Source organism: Phacochoerus africanus, chromosome 8 (genome assembly GCF_016906955.1).
Source record: "Phacochoerus africanus isolate WHEZ1 chromosome 8, ROS_Pafr_v1, whole genome shotgun sequence".
In the NCBI taxonomy this organism is placed as follows: Eukaryota; Metazoa; Chordata; class Mammalia; order Artiodactyla; family Suidae; genus Phacochoerus; species Phacochoerus africanus.
The window spans coordinates 140,974,881-140,997,527 of NC_062551.1; the positions used below are offsets into that span (position 1 = coordinate 140,974,881).

A 22,647-nucleotide genomic window follows, 5' to 3' on the forward strand; every position below is an offset into this window, starting at 1 on the left:
TTAATATACAGAAATCAACTGCATTTCTATATACTAACAATGAAAGATCAGAGAGAGAAATTGGGGAAGCAATCCCATTTACCAACACATCAAAAAGAATAAAATGCTTAGGAATAAACCTACCTAAAGAGACAAAAGACCTGTATTCTGAAAAGTATAAGACGCTTATGAAAGAAATCAAAGATGACACAAACAAATGGAAAGGCATACCATGCTCTTGGGTTGGAAGAGTCAATATTATCAAAATGACTATACTACCCAAGGCAATCTACAGATTCAATGCAATCTGTATCAAATTACAGTCAGATTCTTACACAACTGCACCTCAGTAGGAGCTCCCTCCATACACTTTTCATGTCCTACCACAGTGTTGAATCAAAGCCTCTTACTTCTTGATCAATGAAATATAAGACAAGGTCCACCAAAAATGCCTTAATGAAAAAAATGTTCTTGATTTACTGCACTAAAAGAGCAGGATATTGATGGAATTCTTGGAGAATAAAAAGTGTTATACTAATATACCTTTAAATTAGTCACATGCTTGCAGTACCAAGGCAATCAATTAAAAAAAAATTTCAGTTTCCTTTTCTATCCATATTTTATAATGTTTCCATGCTCTTAATGGGAACATAGATGTGATACCCTATTTACTTGTAATAATTCCTGTTTAGTAATAGGTGAAGTTTTTATTGACTGCTAACTCAGTGCAAAACACTAGGGTAAGCACTTTCCCTGAAGGGTTTTATGTTGTCTACACAGAAATCCTATAAAGTAGGCACTATTTACTTTATAGATGCAAAAACTGGAGTTTAGAAGGGTTGAGTAATTCAGACAGTGATTGTTAGAACTACTTTTACTTGACTGCAAAGCAAGGTCTTTTTACTACACTATTTTGCCACCATGTAAATATTTAAGGTCTTGGGGAGGCAGGAAGTACATTACAAGCTGGATTATTTTCATTCCCTGTGAAAGCTGACCAGAGGTGTAATTCATGTGAAAGTCCTTTATGTCATGAAAATTATGATTCAACTAAATTTCAGTAGTTTGACTTAAACATCTGAGTAGATTATTTTTGAAAATTTTTTCTTAGCAACAACATGAAATTCTTAGCTTTCTTTAAAATCAAATTGGTCTACAAGGTAAGAACATTCTTGCTTCATGGAAAGGGTTTATTGACCTTGTGATCCATTTGTGTGAGATCTATGACAACCTTGGAAAGAGTTTCATATATTCCTCATTCTATGTTGCAACCTATCTTCAGGGAAGAAAATTTTCAACTATCATCATCCTCATCTGTAACAATAATGTATGGAGCACATCCTATATGATATATTCTCTGGTAGGTACTGGAAACCTTAAGTTTTGTTTTTCAAAGGCTGCCTTGGTGTAGCTCACAAGTTTTAGAATCTAGACCAAGGTCAGCATGCTTATTTACCACAGTGTTTTCCTATGTGATTTCCATGGGATGGATTTCTTCATGATTTATTTCTCATTTATATTCCTCCCTCTTATTATTTTAATTATTTAACATAGCACCTTTATCATTGTCCATCATTTTGAGGAGTTAGGGTGGTAGTCAAATTCTTTTGCCACTGAAGTTCTAAAGTTTTGCTGAAACTACTTCAATTTGCTAAGGCTATTAAAGTGATTCTCCGATTCACTCATAAGAATGCACAAAACCAAAGCTCCCATGGAGGATGGCAAGAGAGGAAGAAGGTCTTTGTGGCTACTGTCATGTAACTAAGACAACTTGAATCTTGATTAGGCTTGTTGGATGCCAAGTGCAGAGGTTCTGCTGCTTGCACCTGCGGAGCCTGGTGTTTTGGATGAAGAACCTTTAATTATCTTCATCCTGAAATGACTGGCTAAACAATGAAAGGAAATAATCCAACTGAGTAAATGAAAAGGGAAGACTCCTTTTTTATGAGCATCTAATCACACAGGTGTTAAATACCTCTTTCTTGACCCTTTCACTGCTGGCCTTCCCCAACATCTGTTCTTTGCTGTTCCCCACATCTGTCTAATATCATTGCTCTGAAATTGATATTTTTTTCACTGTGCAATTGCTTCAGCTCACAGCTATATACAATTTGACAGAAGGGCAGAATACCGAAACTTCAGCATCGCACATAAATCAGTCTATTCCAAAGGATGCCATTGTACTTATGAATTTGAGGGGTTCAAGTAATCACCTTCTTTGCTGCTTTGGTGTAATTAAAAGAAATTACATCTCAGTAGAACAAAAAACTACCTTCATGGAAAGAAAAGCAATTCCAGAAATAAATATGAATGTAGATGCACATATTTACTCTATTTCCAGTAATAACATCTTACACTGCCAGGCCAGTACTAAAATTCACAGTGCAATGGAGTGTGATGGTGAAAGAAATAGGCTCTGGGAGCAACCACTCAGGTTTTACCATTTGATTGTCTTTTGAGGAAGGGCCCCGATATGCCTTCCTAAAATATGGAACGTTTTAGTGGAAAATGAATGTTTTGTACAACTTAACCAAGCATACTTAAAATTCACTGTCACAACTCCAGTTGGAGATTTAATTAGTCCTAACTGTTGCGAGGTAGATATTTCTGGCAAACAAGTGATCCTATCCTTCTGATACAAGTAAGTGAGGCCTTCTCTTCACATAATATTCATTAGTACATTATAGTTCATGAGCACATAGAAGCCTGTTGAATCAATGATGATTGTTAACCTGAAAATTCATGTATGACATAACATATGATGTGGACTAGACCTCAGACTTCTACTAGACCTCAGACTTTTACTAGACCTCAGAGTAACTGTCCAACTGTCCTAACTGTCCAACATACCCAGAATATGCCTTGAGAAATATTAGGGCCACAAGACCTACAACATAAAATTTTCTGCAACTCTGTGGTCTCATAAGTTTGGGAAAAGCTCTACACTTTAAGAGATTCTTACCAGGGCATCACAGTCTCTGAGATGGGCTCTAGAAAACAGATCTCTTGGGTTTAATCAGATCTTTCAGTAGCCATAGAACTCTTTTACTCATACAAAGTAATAGGGTTCAAAATGGTGTAAACTTGGAATTTCACTGAAAATGTCTTCTTACTGCCAGTTAACTAAAATGAGTTGACTCAGATCCAGTGTGACCAATGATCTATTTAATTAAATTTTCTCTCAATTCCTGCCTTTTATATGGATTGGCCAATGATTTTCTCATCATTCTAAAGATTACCACAATAGCCTACTGTTTCCCCTCCTGCCTCTGCAAACCATGTCCCACACAGTGGCCAAAAAGTCTGTATAAAATATTGATCAAACCATGTGGCTCCTCTGTTCAAAATCTACAAAACCTCATCTTCTTGAATTAAAATTCAAAGACTTTCAACATGGGCCACCAGACCCTCTGAATCTGAGTTCCAGCTGCCTACATAACCTTTTGTTTTTATTGTTTTTTTCCTCTCACTTATGTTCAAGCCACAATGACCATCTTCCTGCTCCTCAGATTTGTTAAGTATGTTTCTACCTCAGAACTCTCAACTCAGGGCCTTTAACTTTTCTCTCTCCTCTATTAACTTCCTACAGATAACTACATGATTACTTTCCTCATATCATTTAATTCTCTGCTTGATTATTGCCTTATCAATAAGGAGCTCTGTGACCACCCCATTTAAAGTAACCCACCTTTCATTTGTTTTTCTTTTATCCTGCTCATTGTCTATCTTGGTTCATATGGATCCCATTTATTTAGTTAGTTACTGTTTGCACATGCATGTATACACATACTCTCTCTCACTCTCTCTCTCTTTTTCTCTCTCTTTTCCAAGAATATTAGCCCTTTGAGGTCAGGAATGTTAATTTTTCATTAACTTGGTCCCCAATAAAAATATTTGTTGAACTGATGAAGGAATGAAGAATAAAGTCGATGAATCCTCTTCCTCTTAAATATTCTCAAAAGAGGTAGAATAATATGCATAAGGGTTCATTCATGTCCCCAAGAAAAATCGATATAGCCTTCAAGTTCAAGTTTATAATTTTAGCCTCAAAATGAAATCTACTTAAGACTTCCATCTCCATATTGATTACTCATAGCTTGTAGCCCTTTAATTCTCTAACACATAAAATGCTCTTAGGACTTTTTCTTATTCACCATATTAATCCCACTTTTGTTCTTTATTGAGGCTTCCGTATGACATTTTAGGTATCTCTCCATTCTCAGTGTCCATCACAGCAGCCCGTGAACCCCCTAGACAACACAGTCATGTCCCTTTAACTTGTGTGGTTACCTAGTGCTAAGCCATATGCACAGTGCACTGCATAAAAGCCTTTTAATGACAAATTAGATTTTTATTTCAGTTCATTACGCCTGGGTTTTCAGGCAATGTTCCAGATTTCATGGTTTTGTTTGTAATGAGTCATGGCCCCCTTGACAAACAAGAGAGTAATTAAACTAACCAGGTTATCAATAGAGTTTGTGATGGATCTCCTGTTGCATATGTTATTTCATCTTCAATAATAGTTGGATATCATAAAAGATTTTAGCCTCTTAGTGTGACAGGGAGAGAAAGAGAAAAGAAAGCCTATGAGAACAAGAGTGAAAATACAATCTTACCTGTACCTCACACAAGCAAAGCAGTGTCATAATAATTGACAATAAGTGGTTTTTTATTTTTAGATATCTTTCATAATTTTATTGCCTTGTAAGAGGGGATAGGAATCTTTGCTGAACAAAGGAAGTTAAAATTTATTAAATGGTTACTTATATTGAATGAGAAAATATATGTATTTGTGTGTATCTAACACTACATGTGCATATATTAGCTCATAACATTTTCTTTTTCAGAAATTTTTGGTAAACATTTTTATTATTTTTCACCAACTTATTAGCAAGCATTTTTATAAAAATACTTATTTGATTGTTTTTTTTTTCAAAAAAACAAACACTAGCTATCAAGAATAAAAATAGCTTTACTATTACTATTAAGAGTAAAAATACCACAGAGAAATAGAGGTGCTATAATTTCAAAGTGAAGTATCACCCTTAACAAAAAATGATTAATCTGCCTTGAAAGGAAAGGCAATGTTCTATTGTAAGAATGTTATGGTTTTCATTCTTGCTGCATATTGGAAAATCATTAAACTCTGTACTTTTTAATTGCTTTCTAAAGAAACTTAAAATATATCCAAGGTGCACACTTATTCAGGTCATTTGTCTGAATGAATTAGTATTTCCACCTTCTAGGTACCTGTTGTATTGAACTTTTTCCCATAGTGTTATTTGAAATATGCCCAATTTTTAAAAGATTGGTAGAAAAGAAAACATTAATGAAAAAAGACATGCATATAAAACCAGAAGGTAATGTAAGAGAAAATATAGATGACTTTGAATTTGGTGATAACTTTTGAGATACAACACCAAAGGCACAAGTCATGGACGAAATAGTTGATAAGCTGGACTTCATTAAAATGAGAAGTTTTGGCTCTGTGAAATATGCCATCAAGAAAATGAAAAGACAAGTCACAGACTGAGAAGAAATATTTGCAAAAGCCACCTCCGATAAAGTACTGTTATCCAAAATATACAAAGAACAGTTAAAACAATAAAAATAATATAAACACCCTCATTAAAAAATGGGCCAAAGACTGCATATGAATGTAGAATAAGCATATGAAAAGATACTTTACACCATGTCACCAGGGAAATGCAATTTAAAACAATGAAATACCACTACATACCTATTAGAATGACCAAAACCTTCAACAGTGACAACTCCAAATGCTACTGAGGACAAGGAATAACAGGAACTCTCATACATTGCTGGCGGGAACACAAAGTGGAATAGCCAGTTTGGAAGACAGTTTGTCAGTTTCTAACAAAACTAAACATAATTTTACCATACAATCTAACAGTGTCACTTCCTGGTATTTACTCAAAGGAGTTGAAAACTTATGTCCACACAAAAAGTAGATGTTTCCAGCAGCTTTACATATGATTATCAATGCGTCGAAGAACCAAGAATTTCTTCAGTAGGTGGATGGATAAATATACTATGGTACACACAGACAAAGGAAAATTATTCAGTGCTAGAGAGAAATGAGCTGTCAAGCCATGAAAAGACATGGAGAAAATCTAAATGCATATTACTAGCTGAAAGAAGCCAATCTTAAAAGGCTACATGCTATATGATCCCAACTATAAAACATACTGGAAAAGTCAAAACTATGGAGGAAATTAAAAAATCAGTGGTTGCCAAAGGTGGTGGGGTAGTGAAAATTAAAAGGGAGGTTTAGGAGAATTTAGGAATAGGAGGATTTAAGTGCAGTGAAAATACTTTGTATGTCATTATGCTTTTGTCCAAATCCATGGGTTGCATTATACCAAATGTGAACTCTCATGTAAATTATGGATTTAAATTCATTATGATGTTTCCATGTAGGTTCACCACTTGCAACAAATGTACCATTCTGGCAAGAGATACTAACAATGGAGAGGCCATGCATGTGCTGGGGCAAGGAGTATATGGGAAATCTCTTTATCTTCTGCTCAATTTTGTGTGAACTTAAAACTACTCTAAAAAGGAGTCTGTTACAAAAAATGACAAATGCATACAACTCTTAATGTTCCCTTCAAAACTCATCTACTTAAAAGTTAAGCCAGTCAGTCAATGGATATTTCTAACCTATTTAAGCCAAATGAAGTTGACCTCTCTTTGTTTGTTTTTTGCTTCTGCGAAGAAATCCTATTGGCTCCAACTTCACAGCATACCCCCAAAGGCAGTCACGTTTCGCTACCTCAGGTGTTACCATCCTAGTCTGAGCTCCCAATATCACTTGTCTTGCTTACAGCAACAGCTTTCATCCTGACCTTGCAATGGTCTTTTGTCAACACAGTGGCCTGAGTGATATGATAATTTTAAAACAAAAGTCAGACTATATCCCTTCTTTGGTGGTTCATCACTTCATTTAGAGCAGAAGCCAAGTCCTTAAAATGCCCCTCAAGGTCATATCTGATATTCTATCCTTTGGCTCCATATATTATTTAGGATTCTACAGAGACACAAAACCAATAACATACACACAGATATATATCAACAACATACACACACACATATATATCAAATATATATATATACATACACACACAAATACCTGTATACACATATATATGTGATATATATCATGTATACACATGTATAATATTGATATATATCATAATATGTGATCTATTTCATATATACACATATATAATGTGATAGAGATCAATATACATATATAATATGTGATATATATCATATATACACATGTGTGTGTCATATATGTATATATATGATCCCTAGAGAGACAAAGACAGGAGAAAGACAGAGACAGAGAGATATTATGAGGAAATGGCTCACTTCTTAGCTGACTGAGAAGTCCCACAAACTCTGTCTCTAGCTGGAGACCCAAGAAAGTCACAGCTGTGGTTCAGTCTGAGTCTGAAGGCCTGAGAACCAGGGGAGGCAGTTGTGTAAATCTCAATGAGAGCAGAAGACTGATAAATTAGCTCAAGCAGTCTTTGCAGAGAAGGGGCAAATTCTCCTTCCCTCTGCCTTTTCTATTTAGGCCTCCAATGGATTGAAGTGCACCCACCTTGTAAGGGCAGTATGCTACTCAGTCCACTTATTCAAATGCTAATCACATTTCAAATACTCTCAGAGTATCATCCAGAAATAATGTTTAGAAAATATGTGGACCCACTGCGACCCAGTTAGATTAACACAAAATTTACCATCACACTCTGTCTCCTGCTGCTCTCCCTTCTTTCTCTTCAGTCACACTGATCTCCTTGATATTTCTCAAGTGAACCAGCCTTGCTTCAGCCTTAAGACTTTACTGCAAGCTGTTCCCTCCACAGGGAAGACTCTTTCTCCAGATATTCACATAGCAAACTCACTCCTCTGCATCATCTTTGCTTAAATCATAACTTTTGAATGAGTCCTACTCCAATTACCCTTCATAAAAATTATAACCCATTTCTTGCTCTAATTCCTCTTACCTTGCACTAATTTTCTTTTTTGCCATATTGTTTATCACTTTTTAACATTTGGGAAGCTCCCATGAGGTGCAACGGGTTAAGGATCTGGCATCGCCACATCTGTGGTTCAGGCTGAGGTGTGGGTTTGATCCCTGGCCTGAGAACTTCCACTTGCCACAGTGCAGCCAAAAAGCAAAACAAGCCCCCCCCCCCAAAAAAAAAAAAAAACTTAACATTTTCTTTAAATTACTTAATTGATTTACTGCTTTTAGTCTGTCTCCGCATCCCCCACCGGTTTAAAATGTAATCTGTCAGGGAAGTTTAACTGCTTGTGCCTTGAGAAAGGCCTGCTATGTATTGATGGCTCAATAACTATTTGATGAATAAAAGCAATGGCTATGCTACAAGGAAGATTTTTAAGGATCGCTTTGTGCCAGGCACTGTCCTTTGATCTTTAAATATGCAAAGATGAAATCAGATATTTACCCTGCCTTCAGGTAGCTCACAAGGAAGTCTGGCATACTCATATAATTATAAGATAGAAAGTGTATGGTATGAAAAAACTTACATAAACCACTCAGAGAAGGGAAAGCTATTTCCAGCTAGAGCAACAGGGAAGAATATGGAGATGATGACCCTTAAATTGGGCTTTGAATCTGTGGAAATGGGGAAGGATAGCATTCAAGGTAGAAAAAGCCACATTTAAAAAAAAAAAAAAAGCACTAACATGGTAAAACATAGGGAGTAGGGAAAAAGGCAGAATATGGAAAGAACTCAGTCTTTGGGTCAACAAAGCTGTGTGACCTTAGACAAACTATTTAACCTCTCTGAGTTTCAGTTTTCACATTTGTAAAACTGGGATAATACCATCAAGCTCAGAGTATGTTGTGAGGAAATCAGAGACTTGCCCCCAGCCATCACTCAGTGAGAGCTATTATTGGAGTATAGTTTGACTGGAGTACAGATGAAGTGTTCCCCTCAACAATGCCATTTTTCCAATAGGAAGCAAGGCCAAAACGTATTGCATTTACTCTGTACTCCGTGGGAACATTCATCTATTGTCCAACTTGAAAAATGAAGCTGAAAATGACTAGTCTTGTATTAGAAGCATAAAGTACTGAAAATGTGATGCATTGGCCTATCAGGCACAGGATTGCTTTGAATATAGAAGGAATAAAAATATGTGTGAGCTATATTTCCGTGGGAGATTGTTTTTAACTTACCCACCAGTTTCTTTCTTTCTTTGTTTCTTTTTCAGTCGCTCCTACGATTCAGGAAATTAAATCTGGCACGGTGGTCCCTGGACGCAGCGGATTGATAAGATGCGAAGGTGCAGGTGTGCCGCCTCCGGCCTTTGAATGGTACAAAGGAGAGAGGAAGTAAGGACTTTGTGATTATTACTGTGTTTCAAGCACTTTGAGCTAATGTGTTTGTGTTTCAGATACTTACTTTAAGCAATTTCTTTAACTGGCTTGAATGAATCTCAGCAGCCTCCTCGCAGGCAGGCAAACTGGAGAGGGCCGCGTGGGAGGGATGAGTAGCTAATAGCATCCAGAAGAAATGTCCACTTTGGTTTATATGATCTCAGAAATGCCGGCAAATCACCCATCACTGATACTCTTCATTTCTTCCCCTCCTTTCTGAACCAGCACACCATTGCTTTTGCTGGCAACCATGTTTACTTGGGAAATAAACCAGCTCTTAAAGGACTTGGGCAAGGCTTCCGCGAAAGCACTGCAAAAGCAACTGGAGCTGCTGACTTTGCCTGGATTCCCTAATAAACCTCAACCCTTTCACTTGCCTCCCTCCCCCGCAAGACATTTTAACATTTTGTTTTATAGAACATTGTGTTTTAGGTATTCTGTCACTAAGGGGGCTGTAGAGGGATAAAATACATGAAGGACTAAGCAATCGGATTTTAAGGCCTCTCTGTATGACTGTCCCCTTGAGGAGCTTCACAACACCTTGGCAAGAACTATTGAACAAGAGAAGACAGGGCTTTCCTTTTGATTTCAACCAGTGGGCTCCTTCAGACCTCTTCAGCTGCTCTTATCAGGCCATTAGAGAAGAGTGGGACCCCCTGTGGGTTAGATGGAAGGTGTAATGCAGAGGGGAGCATATTATCTATAATACATATGTTGTTGCTTTAAAACTAGGGAGGGATGTATTCAAAAAAATGTTAGACTGGACCATATGAAATTGCCTTTTTATTTCAGTCAAAGACGCTAAATATTGGCAATCCCATGCTGTTCAACATATATGTATAGGGTTTATTGTGTCATGGCTCATAACTAATTTAGGCTAAATGTCTGAAGAGAAAACATGAAATCAATGTCTAAGAACCTAGATGTTGCCACAGTAGATGAGAAAGGACGTAACATAACCAGGTACTTTGTTTCTTAAATTATAATCAGAAGAGAATTTATGGAAGATAGTCTTCTTCTTCAACATCAGCCTTAACAATGAAAAATATCCCCATAACTATCTCATTTGCTTTGGTAAATGACAGTAGTCTTACCTAAGATTTTGTACAGGCATTTTATATGCAACCTCTTCTACAATTTGGGCTCTTCAATTGCTAATGTTCTTTACTAATTAATTCATGCTTTTATTAATTCTAAATCTGCCTCTTTGCAGCTTCACAGAAGTCCCCATATTTTCATATACCTAGAATTAGATACACTGGGCTGTGGTCACCCTCGTCCCATCCTACAAAATTATATGTCTGGCAGTATAACCTTTCTCAGGTCCTGAAAATTCACATTGGGAAGTTTTCCATTTATGATAATCTATATAGAGAAACATCTAGGAGAGTGATTCTCAATCCTTTGGAAGTTATGAAACCCTTTTTACAAATACAATCTTATTTGGAAGCCCAATAAATAATATGTGTGACAGGACAGTAGGGGAGAATAGAGCCCCAAGCCACCTGCTCAGAACCTTCCCTTCCATTCAGATGTCCTTGAAGCCACTCCCCTCCCAATCCTTGGTTCCCAAGAAAGCACAGTTTGCAAAACAACTTAAATTATTGTACATACCTTTCAAAATCACTTTTGAAACTGTCACACCTTTCTTAAAAGCTAAAAAATAGAGTTATTCCTAGCAGCACAAGTGAGAGTTCCTTTGTTGAAGTCCATTTGGTTTCTAATGTGTTCTTTGCTATCTCCCTCTCTCTCCCTTTCCTAAATTCACCAACCATTGTCAGAAAAAAGTGACAATTATCCAGTCCACTTTCTTGGCCAATAGCAAATATAGCAAAGAGCCAATTGGTGCCCACAGTCATAGCTTCAGTGATTTTTTTTTTTTCCTACTGGGGTAATAGACTATAGCTTTCCTTAGATTTCTAAAGGAATTTAGAACCACTGCTAAAAAACATATATTGATTCTCCTCAATCAGTTCCCCTCCCCCATACACTCACCCACATGGAGAAAATCTAGCAGCTGTGAAAATCAAATACACTTGTCAAAGGCAAACATTTTCATTTCAGAGTGAAGTATACATTTATCTTTTGTTAGGGTTGTATTTGAGGAAATATCCAAATTCTGAAATACCTCTATAAGATGTAAAGTCCTCTCAAAGTTGTAGAAACGCAAACTGGAGTATATGCAGGGAGAAAGATTCTGGTTGCTGCATGATTGTTGTTATACTCACCAAGTGGATCTACAAAGCTACCTTCAGGGTTCAGGCCATTTAAATATGTATTTCAAGTGCCTTCTTAGCATAGTGGGCCGTGCATTGTCTCGTAAATATTTATTTCATCAAAAAGAAAAGCTATGTAATGAGTACCTGTTCTTTAACATTAATCCATTTTATTTTCTCACCAAACCTGTAAGATAGGTACTATTATCATTCTCACCTTTTGCTGAAGGAAAACCAAAGTACAGTCGTTTTAAGTAATGTGAGCAAGTCTGTAGTTAGTGACAGGAACCCAGGAAGTCTTGCATATATTTGCAAAGAGTCAGTGGATTTAACCCCTCTACTCTGGTACCTAGTATTAGTCGTAGGACCTCAGAGTCTATCAAAAATAATTTGAGGAGTTCCCGTCATGGCGCAGTGGTTAACGAATCTGACTAGGAACCATGAGGTTGCAGGTTCGGTCCCTGCCCTTGCTCAGTGGGTTAACGATCCGGCGTTGCCATGAGCTGTGGTGTAGGTTGCAGACGCAGCTCGGATCCCGCGTTGCTGTGGCTCTGGCATAGGCCGGTGGCTACAGCTCCGATTGGACCCCTAGCCTGGGAACCTCCATATGCCGCGGGAGCGGCCCAAGAAATAGCAGCAACAACAACAACAATAACAACAACAAAAGACAAAAATAATAATAATAATAATAATTTGAAATGTCAGTGTTAAATGCCAGGGTAAAATCATTGCAGGGAATTTATGCATTAGCAAAGGAATGATTACACATACAAGCACTCACTTATAATTTCCCAAAATATTTAGACAAAGACACGGAAAGAATGGAATCAAGGTAACCAGACAGAGAAGAAACAGACACAGCATATTTTCAAGTTTTTTTCTTGACGTCAAGGCTATTAACAAGAGCATGAGACTATCAAAGACTGTCAGAGTGGAGCAGAGTTTTTACAGGATTTGGAAAAGCTTTATTTCCTAGAGATCTTTTATACTTGGGACGTACAAAAAATATTCAGAAATAATTTACTTTCTTCACTTCTAGTTAAGACAGTGTTTATAAAAACTCATATCTCTTAAATCAAAATCTTCAAGACCAGATTTTCATTCAAGTAAAGAGAAACAAAGAAACACAAACAAATTTAAAAAATAGGAAGTATCTGACTATGTCTAGTCTTATCTCTGCCCGTGGTTCTTCCACAGTCTATAAAATCTATTTATCATGCACTGAGCATAATCTGCTTGAAAACTTTAAAATAAAAAAAAATCCGCAAAATTAAACATAACATAAAGAAAAGGAAGAAGCAATATTGAGGATAAATCACTTTCCAAGCCCTTTAAATTCTGTCCCGTTTATTCTTCAGACCACTGTGAGATATGATTTATTATCCTCAATTTACTGAAGACAAAACTGGAACACAAGAGACTTAGCCTGTCCAAGAGCACTCACTTAAAAGATGCTGCCGGGGCACATTTTAGATCTGTCAGCGTCTCAGCCCATGTTCTTTCCCTTGTATATGTTTCCATTATTAGTCATCTATCACTAAATAACTAATTGACCTCAAATTTAGCAGCTTACAACAGTAAGCATTTATTTTCTCAGTGTCTGCATTTCCCTGGTGATTCAGTGGGTTAAGGATCTGGCATTGTCCCTGCTGTGGCTCAGGTCACTACTGTGGAACGGGTTCAATCCCTGGCCCTGTAATTTCTGCATGCTGCAGCACAGCCAAAACAAACAAAAACAAACTCCAAAACCCACAAATCAAACAGTGCCTGTAGGTTGGGAATCCAGGAGCAGTTTAGCAGGATATGGCTCAGGGCTTTTCATCAGGTTCCTATCAAATGTTACCCGGTGCTGACCCTCTGAAGGCTTGACTAGGGTGGGAGGACCTGCTGCTTCCAAGGTAGTTCATATGCCCTGCATTTTGGTGCCTGTTTTTGGCAGAAGGCCTCTGTTAGTTACTACATGGACCTCTAAATAGGGTTGCCTGATGCCTTCATGACAAGGCAGTGGACTCCCCAGAACTAGTGACTCCAGAAAACACAGTAGAAGTTGTTTATGACCTAGTCTCAGAAGTCGTGTTCTGTCATTTCTGCAATACATTATTGGCTATGAAATATACTCTATGACGTATAAAAAAGTAACCAATGAGGACCTGTTGTATAGCACAGGGATCTCTATTCAGTATTTTGAAATAACCTATATGGGAAAAGAACCTGAAAAAAAAGATAGTTATTATATGTATATATAACTGAATCACTTTGCTGCACTCCTGAAACTAATACAATATTGTAAATCAATTATACTGCAATAAAAAAAATTAGACAAAATAACAGGGAACATAAATTTCAAGAGAGAAGGATCAGATGCCATCTTCAAAGACAGCTGTCACACTGTCTCATGAATGGTGTAGTTATTTTTATATTAGAAATATTAGCCATCCTACCTTTAGTGTAATATATCATTAGATAAGCATCATGAAAATGACTAAAGTTATATACTTGTTATTAAAATATTATCCCTTTGTATAAAATGGTCATTTTTTTTAACTCAGATACCTAGCAGGTACAATTCTAATAGGCTAAATTTAATTCCATATATATTTAACTATTGGGAAAATTAGAGTTCAGAGTTCGTTTACATAGCCAAAGATTTAAACTTTTTTTCCCCTTAATAATAGAGAAGATTGACAAGAAGAAATACCTTCATGCAGTGAAAGGACACTTTCAGAACAGGCTAGTTACTATTAAGCAAATAATGACTTGGATGATATGAGATTAAATTCATCTTGAGAACATTCACTTAGGATTAAGACTAAAAATATGAACTAAATTGTAATGGACTAATATTTAAATACATATTTCAAAAACAGTTTTGTATCATTTTGTGAAGATCATATTACCATCTTGTCTTGGATCAGAATTTTATTTATTTACTCAGTTGAATTCCCTCCTTTTTTTTTTTTTTTAAGATTTCCTCAGATCCAAGCCTGTATCCTAGAAAGGCATGCCTTCCAGTATTTTATGATGAGTTTAGCCACTCCAAAGTCTTTTACAATAGAGCATACTTTATTCACTTTGCCTATTTCCAGGCAAATGGGCAATTATAGTAGTGCTTTTTGAAATTCTTTAATCTCAACAGGGTTTCTTTCTTAATTCTCTATCATAATTTAAAATAGGGATACAAATTTACAAATAAGGTAAATACAAGTTACATCCATGAATGGAAAATAAATATGTAGTAAAACATTAACAATTATCAGTACATCAGTTCAAAAACAAATGCGTACCTAAAAAATTGAATATTTTGCATTCGATGATGAGAACCTGTTATAGTTTGACTTTTTAAGCAAAGAATTTCAAATTGAGTCTAGGAGTTTTTAAGTTATTTTTTTTAAACAAATACCATGTCAGCACACCTCTCTTTAGGATCACGTTAATTGTCCCATCTGCACCACTGCTTCAGAGGAGATGTGATAAGCATTACTTTATTGCCTATTGTAAAAGATTTACTATCTCTGTGCATAAAGTATGCACATATACATTACAAAATGTATACAGGTACCACTGAAAGGACAGGAAAATGCCAGGCATGGAGAGGAGGCCATATTCACATTACACAGAAGTATGATGACCTTTTTCAATCAGGTTAGGTTTTCACTTTAGAGAATGATGATATTTTATTGTTGGCTTTACAGAGGTGAGATGAACTTGAGAAATCATAATGAAGTGAAGTGACCTTTCCTCTCCTTTTTCCTAGTCTAGATTATTTACTATTGGATCATCTAGACAGGCCATAAATTTCATCTGAGTTATTCACTTTGAGGAAAGAATGTGAGAGGGAGGGTCTTCTTCCCTTTTATTTTCAAGGGAACCAGAAAAATGAGTTAAAATATTTCTCTGTATCTTCAAGGATTCTTTTTTCTTTGCTGTTTTTCATGTAACTTATATGTGTCAAAGCTATGAATATATCACATTTGTATAAAACACTCTGCTTTTCAAAGCATTTTTATATATGTAGTTTAGCAAAATGTGCACGTTTTTATATTTCGCTTACAATTGAGTCAATTCCTCAAGCTTTAGGTACTACATGAGAGAGAAAAAGAGAAAGAGGGAGAAATATATAATAGTAACAAGTTAAATGGCATGGACTTACTGCTCTATTCAATATTTAAGTTTCAGAAATTCATACAATGGGAGACACATTCTTTGGTCTTCATTCCCATTTACATCTGATAGTGTATTGCTCCATGCAAAGCAAGATTCTCAGGTTACCTATGTGTCTAGCATGGTTCTAAAACAAAAACCAACTGTTTCATCCAGTGCTCAACCATGTAGAATGATATAAAACAGGGGTCCACAGTATTTTTGAAAGATATATCCGTATAAGTAAAATTTAAAACTTAGCAAAAACTACCAATATGTGCATACTCATTTGCAAATTATGTATAGGCACTTCTGAACTAGTATATTACATGCATATAAATGACCTACACCAGATAAAATTTAAAAGATGAAATACAGATGCTACATAAATGGATATTCTATTATTTTTTCTCATACTGCAAGAGATCACTTTGTACCACCTTGAGATACTTCCTCTCCATTCTGGAGACTCTTGTAAAGTGTATTAAAGTAAACAAGTTTATGGAATTTTCAAGGACAGTGTTAATAACATGCAACTTCTACCCTGTATGCTGACTTTGCAGTCCTACAATACATATTGTATAACTCGCTGTATGCTAACTCACCCAGTCCTTGCATATTTCTAATTAGATTATGCCTGAGAAAAACTATCTCATAAAACTGAAATGACGTGTTGAAGGAAAGTACAGAATGGGAAGTAAAATCTTTTTCAGGGAAAACTTGGAAAGTGATGGATATATTTATGGCTTTGGTATTGATGGTTTCACAGGTGAGGTACTTATTCTCAAATTCTCACTTATTCTCACACACCGCACCCACATCCACCCACCCACCACTCTCTCATCCTCTCATTTGCAGGGCCATTCATACAAGAGTAAGAGGTTTACATATTTTGATTTAAAAGGGTACTGGAAATAACTTCATTACCACCCCATGTCGAAAATAATCTCCCCTGCTGATCTGAGATTTTACTTCTTCTCACTTATCTGTGAGATAATTTGCAAAATTTGAAAAGGAAATAAGCTCCTACATTCAAGGAACTTGGATTTCTAATGTTATCTCATTATTTATTTGCTCAGTAGTTTATGATTTCATTTATTTCATTCTGATGTTATTTCACTCCTTTTTATAACCAAAGTCTTACCAGTACAACTCCACCACTCCTGTGATGATTTTGTCATCCGAGGCCAGATTAATAAAGGGTAAATATGTGAAACAAATGAGAGTATTTCAACTACATGTCCACATAAGACAAAAGTACATATTATTATTTTGAAAACTTTGGGCCAAAGTTGAAAGTGGAGCAATTCTAGTTTGCATACCTGACTTAGAGTTTATGACTTGTCATAAAATATACCAAAATGAAATAAGTACTAAGTAAGAAGATCCTAAGGGAACCTTGAGTCAAGTCCTTGAAAGTGCACAGCAAGGATCCATTCAACTCAAATCAGATCATTAACATATGCTTGAGAGAAAAGGTAGCTTTGGTGCTGAATGATGAACACTATTTCCAAATATTGCAAGGGGTTAAGAATAATCATAAGCAAGAAAAGAACATGGCCAATTCAAATGAGCATTGTGTGAAGAATTTTTTATGCTTTGGTGTATAAGATGTGAAATCTGGCATAATAGGAGGCAAGTTTAGAAAGGCCCCTTAGAGAAAGACTTGAGGGATCTTAAATGTCTTGATAAGACATTTGGACTTGATTCCAGAAGCATCACAAAGTCCCTGGAGTGCTTTTAAAGAGTAGTGAAATGATCAGTTCCCCATCTTCACAAAATGTTTCTGGGAGCAGTTAGGAGGACTGGAAGGGGAAAATATCAAACATGGCTTACACTGTGGTATTGCTTGTGCAATTAAAAAGCCAGAGAGAGAAAAGATAGCATTTATATATTTCAGAGTCTGATTCAATACAGGGAAAGGACAGTTTGAAGGCAATTCCAAGTTTTCTATCTCAATGAGAAGGCTGAATGCTGAAGTCAGTAGCTGAGGCTGGGAACACAGGAAAAGAGATTTGGATGAGATCATGCTGGGTTTGGTTTGGGACATACTGAAATCAAGGATTGGGGTTGTGCTCTTAAAAGTTATAGTGATATCTCCGAAATAAATATTTGATCTTATCACTTTGTACTTGAATCCTTCAGTGGTTCCTGATTGTCTCAGGAATAAAGTCCTAACTGCCCAGCACTTTTTTGGAGGCCTTCATGTTCTAGTCCCTGTTGACCTCTCTGGCTATGAATCTTATCATTTTGCCAACACAATAGGGGCTGTAGACATCTTGAAATATTTAATTCCCAAACTGTGACATGATGTCTATCTTTCAAGCCTCTTTGTATATTGCTCCACTTTGCTTTTAAGCCCCTTCCACACATCCTCCTACGCTGGCTACCTTCGACAGGCTAGAGTTGCCTTCCACTAGTCCTTTAGCTTCAATTCAGATGTCACCTTCCCTCAGAAAAATACCTTGAGCCTTTTTTATTGGAAAAGAAGGGTCTCTACATGTACTCTCATATGCTCGTGTCTATCAAAGCACTTTTTAAACTATACACAAATTTCCACTGGTCTATCTCTCCTCCTAATCTATAATCTACCAAGAAGGGAGAATTCTGCCATTATAACCATTGTTTCCCAACATCAAACATTAGAACACACTCTGTCTCAAGAATGAGTTTTGGCCTTCTAATAAAGATAAAGGAAAGCCATTCTTACTTTGATGTACTTTCAGATTGTTTAGAAAATATTAGTAGAAATGCATCTTGTAACCTTGGATTGCAAGACACGTGTAAACCCAATAGAAGAAACCCAGCTGGTTTCTCTTGCTCAGTTCTGATTTCCCAGGATTTCTTCTTTGTGAATGTGGTCTCTGCAAAGTGGTTGTGTTGGTATATTGTGGGATGAAATCTGACATTAAAATCATGGGTGCATGGATATTAGAAAAGCAGTTCAAGCAGAGGGGAGAAATCTAGTCATAGGCCAGGTTGTCAGGGATACAAGACACACTACAGTCAGGGGAGGACTGACACCTGCACTGTAGCCATTGTTTATTTGTTGTAGGGTTAAAAGGCAATATCCTGCCTGTGCAAATCAAACTGTCACACATAAGGCAGCCCAAAGGTCTCTAATCTAAAATTACTAATTTCATTAAAATTAATAAAGTAAACAAGATATACATTTTAAATAGCCTAATAAAGTCTAAAATCATTAAAAATGTCCTAATGTATTATAATAACATTAATTTATTCAACTATGCAACTAAAGATAGATAACTCTTGGGGCTAAAACAGTGATGCATGCTATTCTTCAGTCTGTTCCTGGGAATAAATGATATATTGTTTTCAGGCCTTAAGTACTAAGCAATACAGTAAACCAATAGGTTGCTATAGCAGCATGTTCACATAAATTTTCATTTCTCTCTGGTTGCTAGCAGTTCTTACTCCTCCCTCTTTTTACTTTTTTTTTTATCTACCCTGCACATCTGTGAAAAGCCTAGATGAGGTTGATAATGTGCGTGTAATTGATACTGAGTTTGGCACATTTTTTGCAATCATGATGCCACGATCTTTTCAGTCACTCTCCCAGAACTTTTCTTTAAAAATAATTTCCTGTACACTCAATATTTAATATTGTGCTGCCATCTGAGAGGAAATGTATCTGTTCTAAGAAACAAACCCTATCATTGAACAATAATAACACCTATCATATATCTAGTGCCTATTGCAATTTAATGTGTATATATATGCATAGATATTACATGTTACATATTTTAAAAATTCTTACATCAACACTTTGAGATTGGCTTCATTTTTCCCATTTCACAGACTTTAATACTAAGCATCCCAAAAATGTAAAAACATAATCCATTCAGTCAAGCATGCCATAATTACTTACTGTGTAACTATTAATTGTCTAGCACTCTGCTACATGCCTAGAATACAGTGAGTAACAAAACCAGCCAGGATCCTTGCCCAAGTGGAGTTACACTCTAATGAGGAATGTGGGACATGGAACGCAATCTAAAATCACACAAATACATGAAAACTTAAAATTGAAATTGTGTTACAAAGAGACGTAGTTGCTGTTAGGATGATGATTTCACCAAGTCAGAGAGAACACACTAACTCCATAGCATCACTGGAATTTGGACTTTAGAGACAATTCCGGACTTAATTTAAAATACTGAATTCTTGCCACTCTTCCAGGTTCTGTTTTTTCTGTCACTCTTGATATGTCATACATATACACCATGAGGAGAGATGTACTACCATCCAAATCTTTAGTGAATATAGGGGAAGGAAAACAAACCATGCTGAACCTGTGTGTGTCAAGGGAAATAGTTTGAGGAGGGAGATGAAAGCCTATTTTGTGCCTCTCGTCTTGGGACTCTGAGTAGCCTGAAAGGCTGACTCCATTGGAGGCTAAAGACAGCTGCTATTGTAAGAGGCTGCACTGATGGACATAACTAAGCTCATAATAGATAAGAGAACTCTAGTCCAGAGAAACCCTCCACACAGCCAGCTTAATTGGACCCTACATTTTTGTTTGACTTTCTCCCTTAGATTCACCTCATGGTAAATGCTCTGAATGAATGCCACAGAACACTTGGCTATTTAGCTCCAATGGTTTTATTCCCGGGTTTAACTTGATTTCCTTGAACCACTCATGATTTCTGACTTGTCTCTCCAAACTCAAATATAGTATCTTGGTTTCTACTTGGTGATTTGAATATATCAAGCTCTACTTTAAGAGGGTACTAATAGTCAGAAAACCTGGATTTGAATTTTGCTTCTACGACTTGGTGGAAAATAAAATTTTCTTCTCATCTGTAGAATGGACTAGTAGTGTTCACCTCCTAGGATGGCTGTGAAGATCAGTTGATATACATTTGAAAATGCATAAATGTTTTCTGAATGTTAGTTTCTCACACTCTTAACACTAAACTTTTTTGGTACGGTGTTGAAATTTTTTAATGTTAGATTAGATCAGTCATAAATGTGTTGAGAACAGCTAACATTTTCCACATACCATACATAAAGGATTCTTGCTCACATTGAAAAGACTAGAAAGGCAGTCATGGAGTCAGAGACATATGTATATATATATATATATATATATATATATACATATATATATATATATATATATGTAAGAGCTGGAAATTTATCACTGAGAGAGCCATCTATAAGATGTGCTGTGCAAGGGCCTATATGCCATCTCAGTGTCATCTTCAGATTTTAAGGTGTAGTTAAGGTCCTTTAGATAGCAATTGTGTCATAGTTGTCTTTTTTCCTTCAGTTCCTAAATCAGTAGGAGCATAGGAGGCATTCAATCATCATTCAATGACCAATAAAACTTCATTTCTGTTAAGACCATATCAGAGCTCTCCCATCACCCATGACCTTTTCTAATGTTCTTTTTTTGAGTTATATCTTTAGATCATACTATGCCTTGGGACTCCACAAGCATGCAACCCATTGTTGGAAGTAAAATTCCTTTTCTGTGGAAATTTAACCCTTATGATTCCAGAGCTACCTACCTTCCCCTCCCATCTCACATCTTTCCTATGCTACCACCCAAAGATCAGTTAATCAGACAGTATTCATCTTAGCTAGTTACATACTGTGATATATTATTATCATAGTCTTTTGTAATTCTAGTCTGATAAAACATCTATTATCATTTGAACATAACTCTCCCACTCCTATTTCAAGTTATTTTAATATTTTAAGTGTTGTCGTTTGACACTCTCATATATGTTTCCTATACTAGCAACAAAGTCTTTCTGTGACTATTTGCACATGAAAATTTGTTTCTCTAGAAATATTTATCATTACTTCTGACCTAGAAAGCAGATAATAAACAATAGCCCCCAAAGTGTAGTGAGGCTGGATTTATATGTAAATGAATGAGGTCAGGTATAACTGCTTTATTTATTTTTGCACACTTAATAATCAGTGCCAATGGCTATGTGGTCAGTTTTGCTGTTGTGATATTGCTCTGGGCTCTTCTGGCCATCCTAGATAGCTCCTGCTTAAGAGAGGTTATTATTGGAAAGTTTGTAAATATTTCATGAGTGAGAAATAGAAGTTCTGTAGTTATTAGCATGTTTTCCACGTTCTGCTTCTTTTTTAAAATTGAATTTTATTGAAATGTAGTTGATTTACAGTTGAAAATATAAAAAACTTCAGAACTAGTTGATTGGTTAGGTTGTGCCACTTCCTAGTTGGCAGCATCTGCTCGCAAAGCAAATAGCCTGCAGTTCACAGATGTATGAGGCATTAACAAAAGACAGAAGGAGAAAGAGGGAGGGTAGTGGCCCTTGTTATGTGTCTTAGTCCACCTGAGCTTCTATAACAAAATATCAGAGCCTGGATAGCTTATAAACAAAAGAAATGTATGTCAGAGTTCTGGAGACTGGAAGTCCACAGTCAGGGTGCCAGCATCCTTCGGTGAGAGTCCTCTTCTGGGTCGCAGACTTACTGTATCCTCACATGGAACATCTCTTTGGAGCCTCTTTTATGAGGTACTTATCTCAACCATGAAGGTTCTACCTTCATGATTTTTTAAGCACCTCCCAAAGACCCACCTATTAATACATCATCTTTGGGACTTAGGATTTCGACATATGAGTTTGGGGAGGACACCATCCGCATTATGGAACAAATTCCTATAGGTGAACCAACCCCTCTTGGTGTCCTCCTATTAGAGGACAGTGGTGTCCACGGTAATAGAAGAGTCATATACCTGGGGTGCACTGAATGGTAAAAATGCAAAAAATAAAAATGACCAGGCATTTCTAAGCAAGCCCCATATGCTGTCCATCTCTTGCTGAGAAAAGTAATGCCATATTTAATTCCTAGCTCAACAGAGTT

At 36.4% G+C, this 22,647-nt stretch overlaps 1 protein-coding gene across 1 annotated transcript in view; it reads left to right on the forward strand.

Annotated features, from left to right (window-relative positions):
• Positions 1–22,647, forward strand: part of NEGR1 (neuronal growth regulator 1) — an 873,593-nt gene that overhangs the window by 662,086 nt on the left and 188,860 nt on the right. Inside the window, exon 5 of the mRNA XM_047788645.1 lies at positions 9,256–9,376. Coding sequence (XP_047644601.1) covers positions 9,256–9,376 — 121 coding nt within the window. The remainder of the gene's footprint in view (positions 1–9,255; positions 9,377–22,647) is intronic.